The sequence below is a fragment of the Leptosomus discolor genome, chromosome 1, assembly GCF_034619465.1.
Source record: "Leptosomus discolor isolate bLepDis1 chromosome 1, bLepDis1.hap2, whole genome shotgun sequence".
NCBI lineage: Eukaryota > Metazoa > Chordata > Aves > Leptosomiformes > Leptosomidae > Leptosomus > Leptosomus discolor.
This window is the reverse complement of record NC_141391.1, coordinates 8,127,961-8,150,068: the sequence shown is the minus strand read 5'-3', so window position 1 is coordinate 8,150,068 and position 22,108 is coordinate 8,127,961. Positions and strand designations below refer to the sequence as shown.

General features: G+C 46.7%; 1 protein-coding gene across 1 annotated transcript; it reads left to right on the top strand.

The window, feature by feature from the left end:
- The first annotated feature begins 1,151 nt into the window (after positions 1-1,151).
- On the top strand, positions 1,152-21,741 carry ANKRD42 (ankyrin repeat domain 42). Its single transcript, XM_086473241.1, has 12 exons — positions 1,152-1,542; positions 3,565-3,728; positions 5,294-5,401; positions 5,721-5,840; positions 6,405-6,540; positions 10,033-10,233; positions 11,242-11,367; positions 13,632-13,737; positions 14,375-14,550; positions 14,957-15,083; positions 17,804-17,948; positions 21,646-21,741. Exons 1-12 carry the CDS (start codon positions 1,152-1,154, stop codon positions 21,739-21,741), a joined length of 1,896 nt encoding a protein of 631 aa, XP_086329367.1.
- The last annotated feature ends 367 nt before the right edge of the window (positions 21,742-22,108 follow it).

Below are 22,108 nucleotides of genomic sequence, written 5' to 3'. Positions count from 1 at the left end.
CTGAGCAGAGATGGGACGTCTTTAAATATGTAGAAGGCTGTCAGAGAACAAATTACTCTGTCTCCTAGGGACAGAACAAAGAGAGACCTGTAAGTTGCAGCAGGATTTATGGCAACTTCTACTGACAAGGATAGCTGAGCTCTAAATCGACCTTACTTGGTCCATTTAATCATCAGTGTGCACCTGTAAATTGGACTGGGAAGGGTTCATTCTGCCTGGAAGCAGGACTCGGGTGCTTTTTTCCGCCCCATCAAAGGAACCCGGCTTCCCTCCAGGGCACCAGCTGGTTTGGGCTGAGGGGGGTGAGGAGCGGGACTATATAACTGCAGGGAAAAAAACATCCCCCTTGTACCCTGTGATCTTGGCGCAGAGAGGGTTGAGCCTACACAAATCGTGACTGGAGTCCTGATTGCCCCGCAGAGAGACCATAAACAGGTTAAATACCTCTTCGCCAAGACACCGCTGATGGTTTCCTCCCCGAGGAACGCCCCGAAGACACTAGCCCAGGGCTGCCAGAAAGCACCACCCGGCAGCACAAGTTCCCCCACGCCATCCCTTGCCCGCTGTCCCACCTCTGCGCCTCAGCCACCCGCAGGCGGCCGCACCGCAGCTCGTACGGACGAACCCACCGCCGAGCGCGCCGGGCAGGGCAGAGCCGGCCCCGCCGAGCCGGCCCCGCCGCCCCGGCCCCGCGCTCTCCCCTCGCCCACCCCGGCGCCATGGCCGCCCCCGCCGGGCACACACCGCCTCTCCCGCCCTGGCCGCCATTTTCCTCCCGCCGCCGCCTCCCCGTGCGGACGGCGAGCCCGGGGGAAGCGCACGCTGTGCCCATAGCAACCCCTCGGCGGCGTCGGGCGCGGGAAGGAGGAGGATGGTGCAGCGAGCGAGGCAGGCTCCCCGCCGAGAGTGGCGGGCTCCCGGCCGCCTCTGCTGCGAGGGGCCGCCATTCCCTCGGCCGCCGCCGCGCCGCCTCCCTCTCCGGCCGGTGAGACTGGCTCGCCCGCGCTCCTTCTTCCCCCTTCCCTTCCCCGAGGGCTGTGGGCAGCCCCGGCTGCTCCCCGATCTCCGCCATGGCGGCGGCGGCCGGTAGCTGCGCTCCTGCAGCGGCACCTCTCCCGCCTGGGCCGTGAGGGGAAGGGGGCGGCGGCGCCATGGCGCGGAGCGGGGCAGGGCCCGCCGGCGGTCGCGTTCTCCTGGCTGCCGCTCTCCTGATTTATTTTGCCCGAAATCCCCAGTCGAGTGACATGGGGCTTCGCCGGCACCGAAATCGCTCAATATTCGCCAAACGTGCGGGGAAAGGCGGCACAACGGCGACGGTCACCGCCAGCCGCAGCCGGCCGGGCCTGCGCTTCCCGGGATGGCGGCGTCAGCCCTTCGCCCGCAGCCCGGCTTGGCCGCGCTGGCAGCGCCCCCCGTCCCCTGGAGCTGCCGCGACTGGCTTTGTGTTGCGTACAGGCACGTTGCACAAACTAAAGTCGTATCCTCCCCCCATTTCTGAGCCACGTTCTTCGTCTCTTAGTTTCTTTAATGGATTTTGGGCAGGTACCCATCCCAAAGTGCTTCCTTAATTCTTTCTGCAAAGGAGTTTTCTCTTGGAACATCCAATGACCATTTGATAACAGTTTTGATAAAAAATGGCACTAAAATGATGGAACCTGTCCTTCACTTTCAAAATCCACGTATTTTGTACAGAATTCGTGTTAACAGCTGTTGACTGAGCTTCAGCTCCATGGCAGCTGCTTTCAGCTTGTTCGTGGTGGTCTGCACTGAGAAGCCATGCAGCAGCACTTGGCACCCATCTCCGCGCAGTCCTAGATCTGCAGAGGGAAAAGGGAGACAAAATTCAGTCTGCTGGGGGGCCTTGTCGTTTGTTTTTCTTCTGTATTAAAAAAAAAAAGAAAAAAGGATTACCTTGAACTTACGGCACAGGAACATTGTGTTAAACACATTAGGACTTTGTCAAGTAGTGTAACTGGCCAGATCTGCTGATGTAAGTCTGTGTAATTGCACTGAAGGCTGTAACCCTTGCTTGGCATGATGAGAAATTGCTCCCTTGTGGGAAAATTATGTCCTGGTGATACTGTCTCTTTAAAAAAAAAACAACTCAAACCACAAAACAAGTATTTTTTCGGAAGCATGAACTAGATGACCTCCTGAGGTCCGTTCCAACCTGAATTATTCTGTGTTTCTATGCCACTGCTGGTTGTTCACACAGTATTTTGCAGGATGGAGGCCTGGTTCCTGACTGAACCGCTTTGCGCAGGGCAGCGATACAGCCTGCTGCGCTGGGGGAGGTGGAAGTGGAGTCATACACAGTCACAAGATCAGCTGGTGTGTTACAGCACAGGGTGTGTTACTGTCAGCCTGGATTATCGAAACGGCTTCAGCCCTCTTTCCCTCTCTGTGACAACACCAAGTCTGCCTGAGCACTACTATCACGCCACAGATTACACGAAAATAGGCACTGGGAAACTGCAAAAGGCTGTTTTTAATCATATTTAGTGCTGTTTTACATGTGTCACGAACATGTTCATGCAATATCTCATTTATATTCTTTAATATTTTTTATCCCAATTGCATAACAATTCTAACTACTACTACCATTTCTTCCCCACAGGCAGAGAAGCTGAGGCACTAATACCTTAAGACCCAAATTTTCATGCTTGTTTGACTTCAGAACAGCAGCCTGCCTCTTCAAGACTTCTAACAGGGTGAAATCTAATCAAACAGCATTAGTGCGTTTTGGTACTGGAAGGATGACTGCTCTAGAAGGTGATTACTAATTGTTTTAGGTTCCTCTTATGCTTGGCTATCTGAAGTTAACCCCTTCAGAAGTTAACCCCAGTAGAGCCAATTACATCACGTATTTCTCTTTACAAGTTTTGGCAAGTTATCAAGATGTTGCGAGGGGATTTGGCTATGTAACTCCCGTTGTTTCCAGTCACATAGTTAATTGGTGGAAAGGCCTGAAGGAGAACACAGGTTATTTGATCCCGTGGCCTAGTGATGGCTTTTTTTTTTTTTTTTTTTTTTTGATTGCACTGCTTCTACATTTAGAGTTTGGTTCTGTGCCACTGAGGTCAGTGGAAATGTTGTTGACTTCGGTGGGAGCAGAATATCAGGCTGCTGTTTGCCCAAGTGAGAAGCCTCGCTGGTGTTGCACTTGAGAATGTGGTTAATGAAAGTTTGTGATGCCCACAGATTTGGAAGAGAGCCAGCGTGGAGGCGGACCTGCTCCAGCATTTGCATACACAGATGGAGTAGCTGTGCTTCCTGCTCTTGCTGTGCTTCTTGTCATCTTTCTTCTGGGTCTTACCCTTTTGGGCCCTTTTCTGGGGCTGGAGGGGGCATGGCTGTCTCAGGTTTTTGCATATTGCTCTGTTTCTGACAAACAGAAGTGACTTAGGATTCCTGCTGATATGAATCTCCATCTCCTACGTTACTCCGAACATTTTGGTTGGTTCCTATGAAGCTGACAGCCTGATGTTTCTTTGATTCATCACTTATTTCCTATCTCTTAAATGTTTCTGAACTGACTAATGCCCTTTTATTATTCCTCACTAGCTGTCAAGAAGAAGCAAAATTATACTAGTGTGCACGAGGCAGTGAAAGCTGGTGATGTAGAACAGCTTGCGTCGATGATAAAAAGTGGAGCCGGTATTAACGAGGTGGATTTAGTCCACAAATTCACACCGTTGCACTGTGCTGCACACTCTGGAAGCCTGGAGGTAAAGCATTACGTTAGTGTTCAGGCACAGCAAGGCTTTTATAGGTTGATGTTTTCCTTCTTTGGGAGAGGCTGAACACAAAATTGCTAGCTTTGATCAAACTGAATCAATAAACTCTGCCTGTTTTTCTCATTAAATATGTTCACCAAGGGCAGAACTACAGGATTTTAGGTTTTCATTTTGCCTTTCTGAAGCCCCAGGCAGTTTCTAAAGTCAACATTGCCAGATTTTACGAAATCAGTGATTTTCTTACTCTGAGCAAAGCATGCTGTATGGTCTCCCTTCGAGACCCAGGACCTTCTTTTGTCCCTGTTGTGTTTTTCCCTTCTCTTGGGACACTTAGAAAATCCTTGTAGGATGTGTAAAATGCTCTGAAGGTGTGTGAAACAGGTGAGGAGTGACATGAAAACATGTTCATTCTGCTTACCACTGTCCTGTCCCATGCCTCATTCTCTGTAGGAATAGTTCTAATACATTTTATTTTAATAAATGGAAACATTGACTGTGGATGGAGAAATCAGCAGGTCCCTGCATGAATGTTTTGAACTTCAAGAACTCAGCTGCTGTGTTCAGCACAACATTGACCTTCTCGTTGCAGCCTCCTTGTACAATCTTTATAACCTTGACGCAACAAGGCCGTGGATAACCATATAAAAATTCATGTCCCAAAGGAAAGAATGTAAAGTTCTTGCTAAACTCCAGAAAAAATAAGTGCAGTGCTGTTTCTGGAATGTACAGAAACTGTCAAGGAAATGATGATCATCATGTTGTCGACCCTAAAAATAGGTTGCTTACCCACCCTTTTCTGCCTCTATAAATTCTGCCATTTTTCACTTGACTCTCCTACTTTGCAATCAGTGTGTTAGGCTTTATTGAATTATCTGTTGTCTATTCATCACAAAGCCCCTTGGTGGAAACAGGGGAAGAACCAGAGCTGTAGGCTGGCCTAGAAGAAGATAACAAATCATAACAATATGTAATAAAAAATTGTAACTGGTGCTCTAGCTGTCTTGGGATAGTCCATAAAGCTTTACTTCGCAAGCAATAATATCTTCTGGAAAAAGGTGAATAAAACAAAACTAGGCTGTGGAAGGATGAGAAGAGAGATGGAGTTACGTACACCTAAGGACCCTAATAAATTAAATGAAGCTTTAAATTTGGTTCATGGTATTTTTCCTGCCAATAATTTTAGCTGGAATCCAAGTTGAGCGTGTTTGCGTTGTTTTTTCCAATGCTTTTACCTCATGCCATGTGAATACTGTTGCAGATTACATTTTAAATCTGGAAGAGTGGATTAAGAAGCCATACTGTAAAATCAATGCTAGGGTCTGAATTAGCAGGTTATTTGCACTTTTTGTACCCTTGGGTGAAACCTGGAAAGTGTAACTTACCTGTAGCTTCTAATGCACAAGTCTCTGGCTAAGGCATGCTCTGGTAAGCTTTCCATAAGGAAGTATTCCGATACTGTTTTGAAATGTAGTATTGACTGGTAAATTCTAGTTAAAATGTGCCTCAGAGACATGACAAGAGTAGTTAAATAAAAAACTTTGGTTCTGGTTGGGCAGTGCCTTCACTGGTTGCTCTGGCATGGAGCTGATACAGCACACGTGACTGTCGGAGGCTGGACGGCAGCTCACCTTGCGGCTATCCGCGGGCAGGACGCTTGCATGCAGGTATGTGCAAATACTCACTCGCCAGCCGAGGTCAGTAGGGCGAGCTTCAGTGTCAACTGATTCATTATGAAGACCAGCTGAGAGAGCTCCGAAAGGAGCTACGGGTATCTCATCTGGTGTCTTTACATCTGGAATCAAGTCACTCTTGTTAAAACCAGCGCACACATTCGTGCTATCAGTGCAACCAGGTTTATTTTGTGTAGTGTCAGGGCCTTGAGGTCAGCCCGCAGTTATCCTGCTGATCGGCTCAAGGCACCCTGCTGGGCAATGTTTGCTTTTGCAGCTTGTGAACTCAACTTCTGCTTTGCATTTCTTGCAGGCTTTGTTAGCAAATGGAGCAAGCGCAGAAGCTCAAGATGACCGTGGGTGCACGCCGTCACACTTGGCCGCGGCCCATGGGCAGTCCTACACCTTGCAAACCGTATTGCGGAGCGGGGCGGTGAGAGACCTTTACCCGCAGTTCCCTAGCGCAGAGCCAAAGTCTGGTGTCTTTTTCCAAACAAACCTGTCCCGAGCTTAAACTGAGATTTGGGACTGTGGGTTGATTGCTGTTGGTCAATTTGTTTTTAGAGTAAATTTCCATATTTTTTTAATTTTAATCAATAGAGAATCAATAATGTGAGTAAACCACGCTCCACTGAGGGTGTCATTAAATGAAAGCCAGGTGCTGTGGTGGTCGTGGTTTTTTGCAATCGTACAAATTTCTGTAGTGAGGGAGTCAAAAACTTAAAAAAAAAAATCCGGATGCATATTTAAGGACTAAAGACCAATGCAGTGATAGAAGCATGTCTAAAAATGCACCTTCTATGTATGTATTATTTAAATAAAACCAAGAACCTATGAAAAGTGCCTGCCTTGGAGTGGGAACTGCACACATGGCATGAAATTTGAAAAATGTCATTTGATTTGATTTAAATTATTGAACAGCTGATTCCTATTTATAAAATTTGTCTTCTGTCTAAGATTCATAAATGAATGAATTAACCTGCTGCTTTCATTTTAGAACGTGAATGTTTCAGACAGGAATGACTGGAAGCCTGTTCATTATGCTGCTTTTCACGGTCGCTTGGGGTGTTTGCAGCTTCTCGTTAGATGGGGAGCATGTACAGATGATGTGGACAGCAATGGAAACCTTCCAGGTATATCAGGATAAGTCATACGGCTTTAACCTTTGGTTTACAGTTGTTGTGTTATGCGATAATTGTAGCAAGTTGTAAGTAATACACACCAGCAGCACTTGCTGTTTGATTCCATGCAAACATAGTTATTCTGTTTTTACGATGATGGGGAGGATTTATGAAATCCGAAGTATTTATCTGTCGGTGACAGTATCCTCTTCACCTCCTGCTGCTGCTGGCAAGGACCAGAGCTCATGGGTGCTGGGCAGGGAGCCGGCTGAGCCTGGGTGAGAGCGCCGCGTCGGTGGGCAGCATCTCCTGCAAACATGGTGGGCCCATGTGCCAATGGAGGTCACAGGAGGAGCAGGGTAGGGGGAGCAGGAGGCAGTTTCAGCTGCTGTGTGCTCCCTTTTGACTTCGTGCCAGGCTTTAATGCCTCTGCCGGTGTGGTCAGATTGTGGCATGTTCCTACACAGGTTTTTGTATCCTGCTGTTTCTTGGCTGCTTTGGTAAAACCCTTGTTGTCATTTACCTGCGAGTTCTTCATCTTGATTTCTGCAATACCGCTATTTCTGCGTTATCTGTAATCTGTACTCTTTCCATAATCATGAACGTGATGGCTTTGGCACAAAAAACGGGCAGTGTCTGTTCCTTGCTCTTCACAGCTTCTCTGGTGTCCCTCTGCCTAACACGCCACTGCCTCAATATCCTCTGTAAGTTGAATGGTATTGCCCATATCCTGGGTTCTCGTTGCATCCTTTCCCTTTTAGCATTTAACTTCTTATGGTTTGTCACATTATTTGTTCCAAATAGCGTATTTTTTTCTCTATAACATGTATAGAGTTATGTTTTTAAATCCCTTCTTAACAGCTTTTATCCTCTGTTAAGCACCACTTACCTAGTAAAGTGACATCTGCGTTCAGTTTTGCAACCCCACGTCTTGTTAAAGGATGTGCGGCTCTTGCATCCCAGCAGGACATCTGGTGTATCAGCATTCGTGGTTATGATGTTAGGCACCCTGCTGGCAGTGTAGAAGGTAGCTTTATTTGCATTTGGGAACACTCCCCTGATAACAGACTTTCATGGAGAGGTAAAAAGTACCAGCACAGTTCTACTTAAATGCTGTGTATATGCTCGTTAGTAGAAAATTGGTTTTGTTGTTATTTTGACATCTACAGAAGCTTGATCCTCCAGCCTTTGTTCTCTTTCATTTGATCATATTATCATCCAAAGGAAAGAAGATGCTTTGGAACATCACTAGTAAAAGATTAATGGAAGTGGTGTGCTGTACAGACCAGCTATTCCTCAGCTTGTGAAACAATGAAGTGAACTTAAATCATCTTTACATACTTCAGCTTCAAGACTGGCTGGACAGTGCTATAGTTTTTCCTAAGACTACACTGAAAGAAATTTACTGAGGTGGCAGTGCCATACACCTAAAACTTAAAAATTGGCGGCACCTTTTGCATGTGTGTGTTGTAGCAGAGGCTTTAATTACCTATAGATGCTACTGTTTTGGAAGAACTGTGGCTCATTCACTGTACAGAGTGGGCCGTGCTTATTAATCCAACATTTTGTTTTCTCTCTGTATTTGGTTTTGAGCCATATCCATGCTTCTTTTATCGCTTGCTAGTCAAACCTGTTCTAAATACAATATTCATTTAATCGTAGTGCAACATCCGAATTTTTCACAGACACTTTTTTCACTTGTGACTTTGAGAAGAGCCAATAGTGTTAACCTGATTTTATACAAGGCGAGGTGAAACACAGAGAAGTTGGGAGACCAGCACCAACTACCCACTGCCTATTTGTGATGCCCGAGACAAGGTTTTTCCAATTTCTCAGCCCTAAACTGCATATTTTGTGCTAACATCACAGTACCCTTTGGCTTTAGTCTCGACTGCAAGCGCTCAGCATGCCTGAGGATGGCACGGCACAGTTACATGTTGGCCACTAGCTGCTAAGAAGCTCACAGGCTAAAAGCCAGCTGTGAAAATCCGCTTTATGTGTCTGCCCCGGCATCCCACTGAAACTGTGCAAAAAGACATGGACAGAATACAACTCTTTAATTTATTTTCCCCCTGCCATGTTTGGAGAAAACCTTGAGGTTTCCTGACCACTTTCTGCACAGAACAGACATCTGATTAAAAAAAAAACAGTTTCATCCCAAAAGGTGAAGTTTTATCCCTGAGATTTTAGTTATCTGAAAGTGGATTCATAAGGGTTGAGCCAGTTTTTCACCAGCTGACTAGAAACCAGTACTTACCTTTAACAAGGTACCTCTTCTTTTCCCTTCTCCCTGAGCAACTAACTCACTGAATAAAATTAAGACAATGGGAAAAACTACCCTGGTTTCAGTGAAGTTCAGATTTTGTTGCGTTAAATTTTAGCAGTCATCTGTACCTGAGTATTGTCATCTGGCTGTAAAACCAATATCCATCACCTTTTGGAGCAATTATGCCCTGGAAAGCTGTGGATGGTTTGCAATAGAGAACTTGCATGTGCCAAAAATCAGGTGACATGGGGTTGGTTTTTTTTTTTGGTCCTGGGTACATTGTCTATTAATTATGAAGCTAATGAGCTTCTTACCTGGAGACAAACTAATCCTTTTGCCCATGGAACATCAGCCAGCTTTTACGGAGCATTTTCATGGAGTGAGAATGCATAATAAGCATTTATTTGACAACTTCTTCCCATTGATGGGACTAGAGAATGCTGCTCATTTCAAGATAACGAGCATGTGTTTTGTACCTCTTCCTTTGTTATAGGCCCAGCCCCCTAGTACTGTTAAATAACTAAACCTCAGCGTAGCATAAAGGACAGGGGAGGAAACACTTGACCCCCAGAGGGGAGCAGTGGCTGCCGTGGTGAGGCGGAGCAGGTCCTGCGCGCAGCAGCTGCCCACAGCAGTGGAAGGAAAGAAGTGCGTAACTGACCTACTGCGAACAGAAGCCTCTGTCCTGGGAGGGACCTTCCCATACTTCACCCAGTAAAGTGGCGGTCGCTGTCCTCCTGTTATAGGTGGGGTAACCGAGGGGGCGATGCACCTTGTTCGTGGTGGCACAGTAGAAATGGCCTGAACTCCTCATCAAGGACCCCGCTTGCTGGCCCTCTGTGACCAGTGCCCCTAGCCCGGCGCAGTCAGACGGCTGCTGCAGAGTGAGCTCTGTGTTCGTGGGGAAGATGAGACCCCAGCAGCGCGCTCTCCTAGCTGCTGCTCGGTGGTCTCCTGGCAGTGTTACGTTGCCTCCCGCAACCTGCTCTGCTGGGGGATCTTCTCTGCAGATCCTGTCTTCGACAGCTTTTTTCTGCCTCCTTCGCACAGAGCTGAACCCTGTCCTGGGCAGGAGCTGAACATCCCCTCTTCAGCTGAGGCCGCTCCTACTTGCTGAGCGGTGCTGGATGGCTCAGGTGCTGGTAGCTGAGCTAGCTCTGACTAGCGGGGAGAGCACTGCTGTCTCGGAGGGCAGCAGTGCTCTGCTCTGACGTACTTTGCTTCGCCTTGTGCTACAGCTCATCTGGCAGCAGCGGAAGGACACCTGCATTGCTTTAAGTTCCTGGTCAGTAAAATGGCCAGCGTCGTGCACACACTGAAAGCCAGGAATGACCAAGGAGAGACTCCAAGGGACTTGGCTGAACGGTTCTATAAAGATAATATTCTGCAATACATTGATGGTGTGGAAAAAGAGGGGGTGCATCCAGAGACGCAGGAAGGTGAGTATGGATCAAGATACTGTTAAAATAGGCACTGTAATTCTATAAAATGCTTGATTCCGAAAACTTCTATGAGCAAAAGTGTAACATTTAAATTACCAATATAAAGATTCAATGCTTGCTACACTTACTGATAGCTAAAGACTGAGATACTCAACGTGATTTTATAAATGTCTTTTAGGTTTACCCATGATCAAAATAAAACTTGTCACACTGTGTGGCACTATGAATACCAAATTATCCATGTTCTTCTTAGACTCCAGCAGAGATCCAGAAAAACTGTATCATTTCCGTGAGTGTGCAGATTGTAGCCTGCTCAGAATCCCTGACTTGCATTGAACAGCAACTCAGCCTGGAAATGTCCCGCTGAAATTAAGGTTACTTGCTAACCAGCAGTGCTACTGCAGTCAGAACAGCTGAAGGGTGCAAGCGGGCGAGGTCTGTAAGGAGAGCCTTCAACAGAGCGAGGATACGAGAACTGCACCTTCCCCTCTCTACTTTTTCCAGGCACTTACTGACCTTATCTGCTAGTCTTTTTTCATTATACATATATGGATATATGTCAGTACTCCCTGTCTATAAAAAAATAACTAGAAAAATCAAATTGTCTGTATTGGTAGTTTTTAAGCATGAAGAAGTGAAATAGTTTATATATTTGGTTAGAGTATGGAATTCAAAATAGGCAAATGACTCCAGTTACCACCAGGAATACAACGTCAACTGTAAGACAAAGGTATACTTGTTATGTCAGGTTTATGAAATCAATCTCTCTAACTGTGTAAGATGCCTGTAGCCGTAACCAAGACATGTTTAGTCAAGTCTGTGATGAACAGTGCTAGTTATGCAGCTGCAGTTTGACTGATTAAGGGTGCGTTAACCTTGCTAACAACAGCTATGAAGTGTCCGTGCCTAAGTTGCTGTGAGAGGGGCAACCCTTGAGAGACAAATACGAGCATGTTTAGTGGAATTACTGGCCTCTGTTTGGAAACATGTGTATTTCATCTTCAGTTTTAGCTTTCCCAGCTCATGACGCTGCTTTCAAAGGGGACTTGTTAGTGCTTAGAAGATTAGTGAGAAGTGGAGTAATCAATATTAATGAGCGGGATGATAAGGGATCCACTCTCATGCACAAAGGTCAGTAATTATGATTTGTGTTTCAGCTTGTTACTGTTTGTTGCTGACTTGTTTACTTAGTTTTTTAAGTGGCTGCTCATCAGATAAACTTTATGAAAAACAGCATCTCATTTCCTGAGGGCTCAAAAGGGCAAACCTGAAAAACATATTTTGTGATGTATTTGTGCGTAGGTGTCTCTTCAAAAAGAAAATAACCAAGCTGAAGTCAAGAAAAAAAAGTTTATATTAAAGAGAAAACAACATCCAAACTGAAATAGTGGTTTTCTTGTCAGGCAAGATGTGACTTTTGGAAACATTGGCTAGCTAGGGATAAGAGTGACCTGCATCACGGGCTGGGCCTTTATTTATGGAATGTATCGGTGCTGTGGAGATGTGTTGTAAAAACCACAACAAAGTCATGTGGTAGGATGCTGTGAAGGAAGGTAAACTTCTGGTATCTGACACCTTGAAATGCAGTGGAGCGCTAGCATTACAGAAAAATGGTCCTCTTGTGTTTGGGGGTTTTATAGTAATGTCTGAAAGAAGAAGTAGGAGCGGAAAGAAGGAGTGAGATATTTTTATAATATGCTTTTAACACCATTTCCCACATTTCTTTTTGTCTGGATATAAGTGGTAGAATTTTTTTAAAATATAATTGAATTTTCTACATTGTTTCCCACCCTCTTTTCTTGGGATGGTGCTAACCTACAATAGTTTCATCCCCAGTCTTTACATGCAATGTTGGTGTTATGGGGAAATACTACGGCTGATACTGTAATTTCATTTCCTTATCTCAGTAAGAAGACAAATATGGCAAACATCCAAAGGGGGTGCTGTCAAGAAATAGATTTATCCTTCCTTGAGAAAAACAGCTACAGGTTTCAGCTAGACGTGCCAAATACCATCTTCCATATGTGAGACATCGTTCCTGGCACCACGTGGCGTGAGCAGTAGCCATGCCAGATCATGTGACTAGGCAAAGCTGTTGTGTTAGGCTGCAGCTGGGAAGTGTTGCCTTGGGTGTCCAGCCCAAGAAATCACAGAATCACAGAATGGCAGGGGTTAGAAGGGACCTCTGGAGATCATCTAGTCCAACCGTCCTGCTAGAGCAGGTTCACCTACAGCTCATTGCACAGGATCGTGTCCAGGCTCCTTCACAGACTCCACAACCTCCCTGGGCAGCCTGTTCCAGTGCTCTCCCACCCTCAGAGTAAAGAAGTTTTTCCTCATGTTGAGGCAGAACTTCCTGTGCTCCAGTTTGTGCCCGTTGCCCCTTGTCCTGTCACTGGGCCCCACTGAAAAGAGCCTGGCCCCATCGTCTTGACACCCACCCTTTAGATATGTATATGTGTTGATAAGGTCTCCTCTCTGTCTTCTCTTTTCCAGGCTAAACAGACCCAGGTCTCTTCTCTCAGCCTTTCCTCATAAAAGAGATGTTCCAGTCCCCTCATCATATTCATATCCCTCCACTGGACTCTCCCCAGTAGTTCCCTGTCTCTCTTGAACTGGGGGGCCCAGAACTGGACACAGCACTCCAGATGTGGCCTCACCAGGGCAGAGTAGAGGGGGAGGAGACCTGCTGGCCACACTCTTCTTCATGTACCCCAGGATGCCATTGGCCTTCTTGGCCACAAGGGCCCATTGCTGGCTCATGGTCCCCTTGTTGTCTACCACAACTCCCAGGTCCTTCTCCACAGAGCTGTACTGGTGCGTGGGGTTATTCCTCCCCAGGTGCAGGACCCTACACTTGCCCTTATTGAACCTCATCAGGTTCCTCTCTGCCCAGCTCTCCAGCCTGTCCAGGTCTCGCTGAATGGCATGTACCTGTAGCTCCAGCACAGAGCCCTGGCTTCTCTTCTCCGTGAGGCATCACCACACACCACAGACTGGGGCCACCAGCTGTGTCTGATATATGGGAGCCCAAAGCCAGAGAGGTGACAATGCTTTGTTGCAAGAGAGTGTGAGGCAGCATTTATTTGTGTGTCTCGTGCTCAGCACATGAGACTGGGCAAGTTTAGTTTAACTCGTGTCCAGGAAGAGTTTCCAGTAAATTTCTGGAGCTAGAAAGAGTCACAAAACCACACTGCATGATCTTCCCCAAACCTGTGTGTACCCACATGACTTGAGCACCTTGACATAAAGGCTTCTCTTGAAATAGTATCTCCCCTGTGGCGTCTTAATGAATGCAACGTCTGGCATGTCAAAAAATGACGAGAGGAGGACATTTTGGGTTTGAAACACTTCAGTTGTATGTAACTGTTTTGTGTGCACCTTCCTTCCTTTAGCTGCTGCACAGGGGCATATCCAGTGCTTACAGTGGTTGATTGAAATGGGAGCTGACTGTGTCATTACAAATGATGCTGGAGAGACTCCAAAGGATGTAGCCAAGAGGTAGCAGTACATATCCTGTAGCTCTGTCATTTTTTTACTTACTATTTATATATCAATATCATATCAGCTTTTTTTTGGAATTAATCCTGATTTTCAGTGATGGAGCAAGAACAGATCAGGCCCATGAATTCCAGCTCTGATAAGCAAAGCCTGTGTTGTTGCTGTAAAAGGTTTTAATTTTCACTTAATCTAATTTTTTTTTTTTTTTTTTTTTTTAGCAAGGTCAGACATGAAAGATGAAAACTAGTTGACCTGGAAAAGGAAAGTTGTGAGCCAGTATGCTCACAGTTTGCTGTACAAAGTAAATGAGAAGCAGCGAAGGCCAGCTAATTTTTGCATTAATAAAAATACTGCAGTTTCTGATCAGATTCAATTAAAAAATCCTACAAAGGAAAAGATATCTCTGATGTAGGAGTCATCGTCACAAGATTCCATTGAGGCAGAGCTCATGCCTCATCAGAATACTACAAAAAGCAGATTAGCTGCTCAGAGTTTGTGTACCAGTGCTTCCTGTGATCCTAAAACCCCCTCTGATAAATGGGAACATGAAGAGTTTCAGAGAGTTTCTATCGATCATCACGTGCTTTTTTCCAGACGATGGGGATATTTCAGCGTAGGTTAACTGTTCTCTCTGCAGGTTTGCCCAGCTGGCAGCTGTGGAACTTTTGACGCAAAGAACTGGAGACAGTAACTCTAGTGATGAAGAACTAGATGCAAACAACATAAAGTTTTTTGAAAGGCATGGTGTGGAAGGGAGTACAGATAACAAAGAAGATTTAACCCTGGATAAAGCAGAGAAAAGGAACGCACGCAGTAAGCACTGTCTTTCCATTACTGCTTATTTGAGAAAGTTGGTCTCAAGACATGATAGTCCTCGTTGCACAGTTTCTGCCAACTGCTGCAGCTTTTTTGTTGTCAGATGAGATAGCTGACAGGATATCTGTACCACTGAGCGTTCAACCAAATTGTGGAAAAATTAGAAAGCATAGCAGAGGGCAATCAGAGCGTAATTGTTACGCTGTTTTAATCCGTGTTAGTGAAACCGTGTTGGATTGCCACTTGGTTTTGAGATCTGTTTGCTCTGTGGGTGGCAGGTGTAGCTCAGTAGTTGCTGGGCAGTGTGATTTCTGCTCTGTTTTCATGAGATTCCAGACTATTGGATTCCAGCATGACTGTCTTCTCCGTGCGTTTTACCTACCGGGAGAACTCTGTCTTACAGTAAGGGCCTATCGCAAGATTCAAGAACTTCAGCGACTTCTAGAAATTGCCTACAGCAACTACAGACAGCTGGGAGGAATAACTGAAGAGGAGAAGAAGATGAAAAAAGAAGAAAGAGAAGTTGAGAAGTAAGGTTAATTTGCCCTGCTAATGTTTAACTCCGTGAGGCTCGTTTTAAAGCCTCCTTTAAGGCTAACTTACACTCAGATCGCTTTGGCCGTTCTGCCTTTCACTTGCCAACTTCAGCCAGCCAAAAAGAAAGGGACTTCAGCAATTTGTCTGACCTTTTCTAAACTTCTACCGTCAGGATCAGCCCCACAGCACAAGTGTTTGATGGGTCCACGCTTCTTGTGCAAGACCATCTGTTCAGCCTTCAGGTTTTCCTGCAGCGTTTGTGCAGTAGGTCTGATAAGTCCTGGCTGTTTTGTTTGCATTAAGGGTGCCAAATACACGTATGGACTTTCATAAATCCAAAAAAAAGACATTAGTCTTAGCATGGCTTGGATGGAAGTGCATGTACAGCAGAAATTATTCAATGACCTGCTACGTTTCTGTCAAGGGCAATATATTTCTGTGTTCAAGAAAGCATTAGCTCATATCCAGACCACAGAAAAAAGAAATCTCAGCAAACCTGCCCTTGCACATGAAGCACTTTTCATAATGTCTGTCTAATTCTCAGGGTCACCATTAAGGTTCTGTCTAATTCTCAGGGCCTCTTAGACTGATCCGGTGATTTGATGGGCAGACTGTCCAAGTTTCAAAGAAAAACCCTTCTGGCTATCAAAGATTTAGAGCTTAAACAATAATGCGGCATCCAAAAGACAGCCTTGTCTCCAGCTGTACCTGTCAAAGATTTGGCTGTCCACTCTCAGTCTCTGTAGGTGACCGTGTCCATTATGTGTATGGGCCACTGCAAACCACTGTCTTTGTTTGGTCACTGAGCGGAGACTGTATCCGGAGGGCTTGTGTGTGCCATCAGGAAGACCTAACCACTCTGTGTAGATCTGGAGCAGGTGATTTGGAATTCACAGACTGGAATTAAATAGTTCATTTTACAACCCTATATGAGCCAAGGAACTGAGGTCAGGATTTCTTTTGGTTCCAGATCACCCTTTGACTCAGCCCAGGCTGGAGGTCCATCTTCCTTAACTTGATACATCTGCAATGTAGGTATCTGCATCTGAGTTAGCTACCTTGAGCTCCTTTTTAGATTTCTTGGAGAGAGGTAGGCAATTTCAGGGCATAATTAGACAGGTACTTCAGGATGAGATTCATCACTTTTAGGAGTATCTCTCCTTGCTTTGAAGGAGGAGGATGACCAGCTCCGACGTTGATGTCTACGTTGGAGGTTCATCTGTTTGCAATGATGGAAAAGTCACTGTTGACTAATGGTCAGAAATTAGAGTTCATTTTGGATAGAGCAGCCACTCAAAAGCTAACAGTGCATATTAGAGGGCTCTGGTGAGGCTCTTTAAGGGATTTTGGTTTCTGTGGCATCTGTGGCTAAACTAGAAAAATTGTGAGGATCTTTGAAGGGCCTCTCTTACCCATGGAGGCCAGAAAGCATCCCTATCTCCACACTGGCGTTTTGAAATGAAAATAGCTCTTCTCAGCAGTATCTACCTGTGGATAAACCCCAAGACGATTGTATCGTATGCCAGAAAACGTCATTATTTGAAAATAATTAATAACAACACCATTTTGCTAGGTGAGAAGTGGGAGTTGCCACTTGGGAAGGCCACTATAACAGATTTTGAAGATTTCTGCTTTAGGCCAGGTTTTCTGGCTACTAGAGTGAGAGGCCTGGTGTGAACCACTGCGCAGTGCTGTGACCAGGCTGCGTTGCATGGAAAAAATTGTCACCATGTGTGTGCCACACAGTTTTGGAGCTGTGTCTCATTAATCTGAAGCATGTAAGGAGTTGACCTGTGTCCCCATCCTCCCCCCGGCACAGGCCATTCTCACAGTGTCAGTAAGGCTGATGATACAGCCTGGTGGGTTTGGGCTGCGTGAGCCAGGAATCCTTCAGCCCGGGACATGCGGTAGCTGCTGCAGAGAGCTCTGCTGCCGTGCTGGTTGAATCCACGGGGCAGATCTCTCCCTTTTCGTTTTACCAGTCTTCCATCTTTGTAGCTGTGCTAATTCATCCTCAGACAGAGGAGAGCCAGCTCAACTCCAGATGACTCAGTTGCTGAGGTCAATTGCTGTTATGACAAGAATATATGTGAATTATGTCTCAGCTAACGAGTTCCAGGAATCTCGGTTAATTTAGGAGCCATTGTGGGTGTGACTGATGAGATCTTGTGCAACTGTTTATCAGCCGGTGCTTCAGTGTCCCTTCAGTAAGTGCCATGCTGGCTGTCATTTGAGTATTCCTCATCTGTGGTTGAGCCAATCAATGAGAAGGATGTAGAGGCACCAGCTGTAAACCAAAAAGCTGCCCCTGACCCCTCCAGAATCCCGGTTTTATGCTTTTTCTCTGTTTCATACTAACCTCTTTACTCCTTGGGTGCTTCTCCCTCTTCTGGAGCTGGAGAGGGACCTGGGTTACAGCCTACCCAAGACCCCAGCGGCTGGCTGGGTGTGCGGGAAGGCGTCTCCATCTCGTGGTCAGAGTGCGCTGAGCACACTGACAGCGGAGAAGGGAAACCAGCCGTGCAGAGCTGTTCCAAAGGGTCCTGAGCCAGGAGCACGCTGCAGCTCCCCCCAGCACTGTTGGCGTGAGCAGTACTGCACTGCCTGCTGCTGGGACCACCCTGTTCCTTAGCAAAGGCACAGGACCGCGTGGAGTAGCCAGGGCAGCTTTGGCTGTGCTTCATGCTCTGCTTGTCTCCGTTGCTTTCGGCAGGGCTGTGAGGGAGCTGGAGGCCCAGCTGGAATATGAGAGAGTCAGGCGAGAGAAGCTGGAGAGCCAGCTGGATGCCTACCGTGCGGAGATAAGCCACCTTAGAAAGAGCCTGGAGAAAACCCGCATCCCCCCTGCTCTCCCCCCGGTGAGTGCCACACAAGCTCCTCCAGAGCGTGGGGCAGAGGCTACTGCCCGTTGCTCGTGCATGTTTGTTCTGAGATTCCCAGGCACGGAGCTAGGAGACACTGGAGTAAACGTGCTAGCAGCTTGTAGCTTGGGACACTGAAGGGAGCAGTAGCCTTTGTCACATCCTGACAGAGTCTCTGGTGTGAAAGGATACTGGTTTCTCCTTGTACCCTGGCAGAGAAGCACCGATATTCTTCATCTTCATGTTAACAAAAGGGAGTGGACTGATCCCTGAGTACTTGCACACTGCACATGCAGCGCCTGACAGTTCATCCTGGCTGGTGGCTGGTCTCTGAGGCTGGACTGGTGCTTCAGGAGAGGTGGTGTCACCACCTAAAGGCTTACCTGGCCACGGGCGTGCAGAGATCACAACCGTGGGTTTGTAGGATTCTGCAATACACAAGGACATAGAGGCTTTTAGCCTCTAAATTTTTCTAATTTGTTACAGATTATCACAAATACCACAAAATCACCACCAGCAAGCGTACCCGTGATTAATGAAGTGAATATAAATATATATATCTATCTCAAGCTATTACAAAATACTATTAGCAATCAATAACAGAGTAGCAATCAATAGCATGGTAGCAATCAGTGGTAAAGCAACAATCGATAGTATGGCAATAACCAAGCAGGCGTGTACTGTTACAGGTTACTACAAGCTTAGCATTACTGAAGCAAACTTAACAATATAACAGCTGATGTTCTTAGGATTGATTACCTACAAGGATATACATATAGGTATGAAGTGAATTAGACAGATTTCAGAGGGGCACCCAACCATCCCCGGAAGAGGAGAGGACAAACTGAAACCCAAAAGTGGGCCCCAGAGGAGGACCAAGAAAATAACAGGGTCTCACTTCAAAGATGATCCGTGCCACAGAGTCTGGACTCAGCCAGGCGTCCCGAGTGAGAGTCCAAGATCTCGTAGAAAGTTCATGTGGAGAATTCAGCCTGTGTAGGGAAGGAAAAGTATGTGTGGGCAGTTCTCAAGAGACAGAGACTCTAGTTTGGATTAAAAATTACTCCCTTTTTATACCAGAGACATAAGAGGATGAAGGACACCACCACTGCCAGCAGCCAATAGATGCTGATGTTTCTCTTTCTGATTTTCTACTTTTCACCTGTAACAGCCAATAGATGATGAGGTTTCTATTCTTTCAGACGATTTTTATATTTCCAGACTATTTTCCACTTTCTTGACAATAATTTGCCTTTACAACCCCTTGTTTTTGTGCTTATCGGTGGTATCTCAGGATGCCTCTGATTTCTGTACCACAGCTACACTTCAGAGACCAGCTGCACTTTTCAAGGATGTTTCTGGTTCCCCACCTCACAGTTCCCAGGCTGGCAGACGTTTTCTTTGTCAGCATTTTTCAGCAAGCAGTTTCTTCCAGTCACTAATTTTCCCCTTCTAACCAGGCTGCCTTTCTGGCTGCTCACATCAGGTGTCAGCCCCTCGCCCCCAGCTGGCATGGCTTGTAGCCATCACAGCACATGTAGGATATTTCTGTTGCTTCAAAACTCTCCTTCAGAACTGGTTTGTTTTCCTCCCTTTTACACCAGACTGGGAAGCGAGCTGGTGGAGAGCTGTAGTACAGTACTGCATCGCTGTGTGCAGCGGCTGATTTCAGCGAGTGTCCTCGTGTGTCATCTGCTATCAGTCATCTTAATTATCAAGCCTGCTGACAGCGAAGAAGATGCGAATATGAACTATCGATTGGCTTAGCAGGCAAGGAAGAAGAACTGTAGCTTTTACTGAAATCATATCTTAGGGATAGATGAGAAGTTCACATGCTAATTTTGGAGACAGGAGAGCTGCCCCTTCAGACCTTTCCCTGACACATAACTCCCACAAACTGATGTGACAGTCCAGACCCCATTTTTCAGATCTTTGCCATCCAGTCCATCAGCAACCTTGGGTGAGGCACCCAAATTCCTCCTGCTATGGGTTGTGGGGACTGGTGTGCAGTAACAGTGCTGGTTCTTCCAAGGGTACAGCTGGTGGAAAAGGCCCATGGCCCCACCAGCCTGGGCTGGTCATTGCTGTTCTTGGAGCTTTGCTTCACTGCCTTGACTGTGTAACTGTTTGTAGGGCCCTGCTATAACCAGACGAGGACTCTAGTCACTGGCAACGTGAGTGACTTGGATTTAGCTCCTTCTTCTGCCTAGAGGAGCCCAGCAGACCCATCCCGGGGGGATGCTCTAACCAGCACATCTGCTTTTCTGAGATGGAGCCGTATTCATTCCCCTGCTTGCAGCTGTGCAGTGTGACCACTGTAATTCCATGTTAATTGGTCCAGAGGGAATGAGTGAGAAGAGCACCTTTAGAAGCTGATTATTAGGGCAATCGTGCAGGAGGGAGGAGCTGGCCTGTGCTTCACATGAAACATTTACATATTTCTTGGGTTGCTGGCTAAAAGGGGTAATGTCACCGCCGCCTTCAGCCAGGTTGGAACGAGGCCCAGGTGCTTGGAATGTCCCTACTAGGTAATGGTCCTGTTCTGAGTGTGATGGGGAAGAATGTTTGATGGATGCTTTGAGCAGGAAAAAAGGACTTAGAGCTCGATTTTGTTACTGTTTAAGCTGTGTGTGGATTTGGCCTTTGAAACGTCTGGGGCATTTCAGGCCCCTTGAGAGCAGAGGTGACACCACCCCTGGGCTGCCGGGAGAGGAGCTGTGGACTGCGCTGTGCTGCACACCCTTGGAGAAGGACAGAGGAATTTCCATCCCAGAAGTTTAGTCCCTCTGTTGCCATCGCCTGATCCCAGGCTAACGTGGCAGGGCTGCCTGCGCAGCGTGGCCGGGTGGCGCTGCATTGCTGCAGCTCACAGCAGCGAGGCCTTCACGTCGCTCCGGCGCCTGTGTCACACACTTGGGCAGGGTGCTGGCTCCACAGCTTACGTCCTCACAGGCCTGTGGGTGCCTAAGCAATGCAGCGTGGTCTGGCACAACTGCGTGGCACAGTTCTTTCCATCTCCCTCTATCCCCCTTTCCTGCTTTCTTCCTCCTGCAGGATTCTTTCTGAGCCTTTCCTGCCTTCCCGTGCCCTTTTTCCCCTTTCCTTTAGGCTGTGCCAGCTTTCCCCGCCACAATGTACACGCTGTGATGCTCCTACAGCCGTTTGCTTCCCACTGTATCCTTGGGACTGGTGTTTTCCATGCTGCTGCAACCCTCAGGCCAGCCAGGTGCCTCCACCTTTGAAAAAAAAGAAAACCCAACCACTTTGAGCTTCCACAGCTCACTTTAAGACATTACCCATTCCACTTGCCTGGCAGGTTTAAAAGTCTGGGGCAGTGAGGGCAGAGAGTGCTCCATTTCTAGGGTGGGAGAGTGGCTGTAGTTGGGTTTTTTTAGCAGCAGCAGTCTGAAAAAGTCCAGCTGGGCATTAGGTTTACGAGCTGGGACTGGAAAGAACTTCTGTTGAGTCAGGTTTGTTTTCAAAAACTTCTGCTCTGGGTAATTGCTCCAGCCAAGTGGCCTTCAAATCTTACCCTGCTGTGTCACCCCATGCCCTGGGACCACCCTCTGCCCTTGGCTTCAGTTTGAACAGGACATGCTGTGGTTACTCAAAGCCATATATTTTTAAATCCTGTCTTGTGATGTAGCAGGTTTAAGTGATTGCTATTTAACGGCTGTAACGTCCTTTGTTTCAGGAAGCTGAGACCACCTCCAAGTCTTGCAAAGAGAAAAAGAAAATAAAGAAGAAACCAGCCTGCAGCCCTGGAGGTGTGTTTGTGAGACTGTGCTGAGGGTGACCCTCGGAGAGGCCGGCAGACTGAGGGGGTGGACGGCGATATCCCAGGCAACGCGAAGTGTTCGCATAGCCCAGCTCCACGGAGGAGTTGTGGTTCTCTGCATTCCACTGAACTATTTTTTTTTAATTCTTTGGGACAGAAAATCTTTCTCAATCACAGCAGCAGCACTTTTTATCTTAAAAAAGAAAAAAAAGCATTCTTTTCCTGTCCAGGTTGCAACAGCTTTACAAATTATAAGGTGACATTTCAGTAGTAAACTGCAGCGATGTCATAGGCCCTCCTCCGTCTGAGAAAAGTATCCCCACCTCTGTGTCCATTTTGTACTACTGCCTCAGGAGGGGGGGGAAATAGCACCTTACCC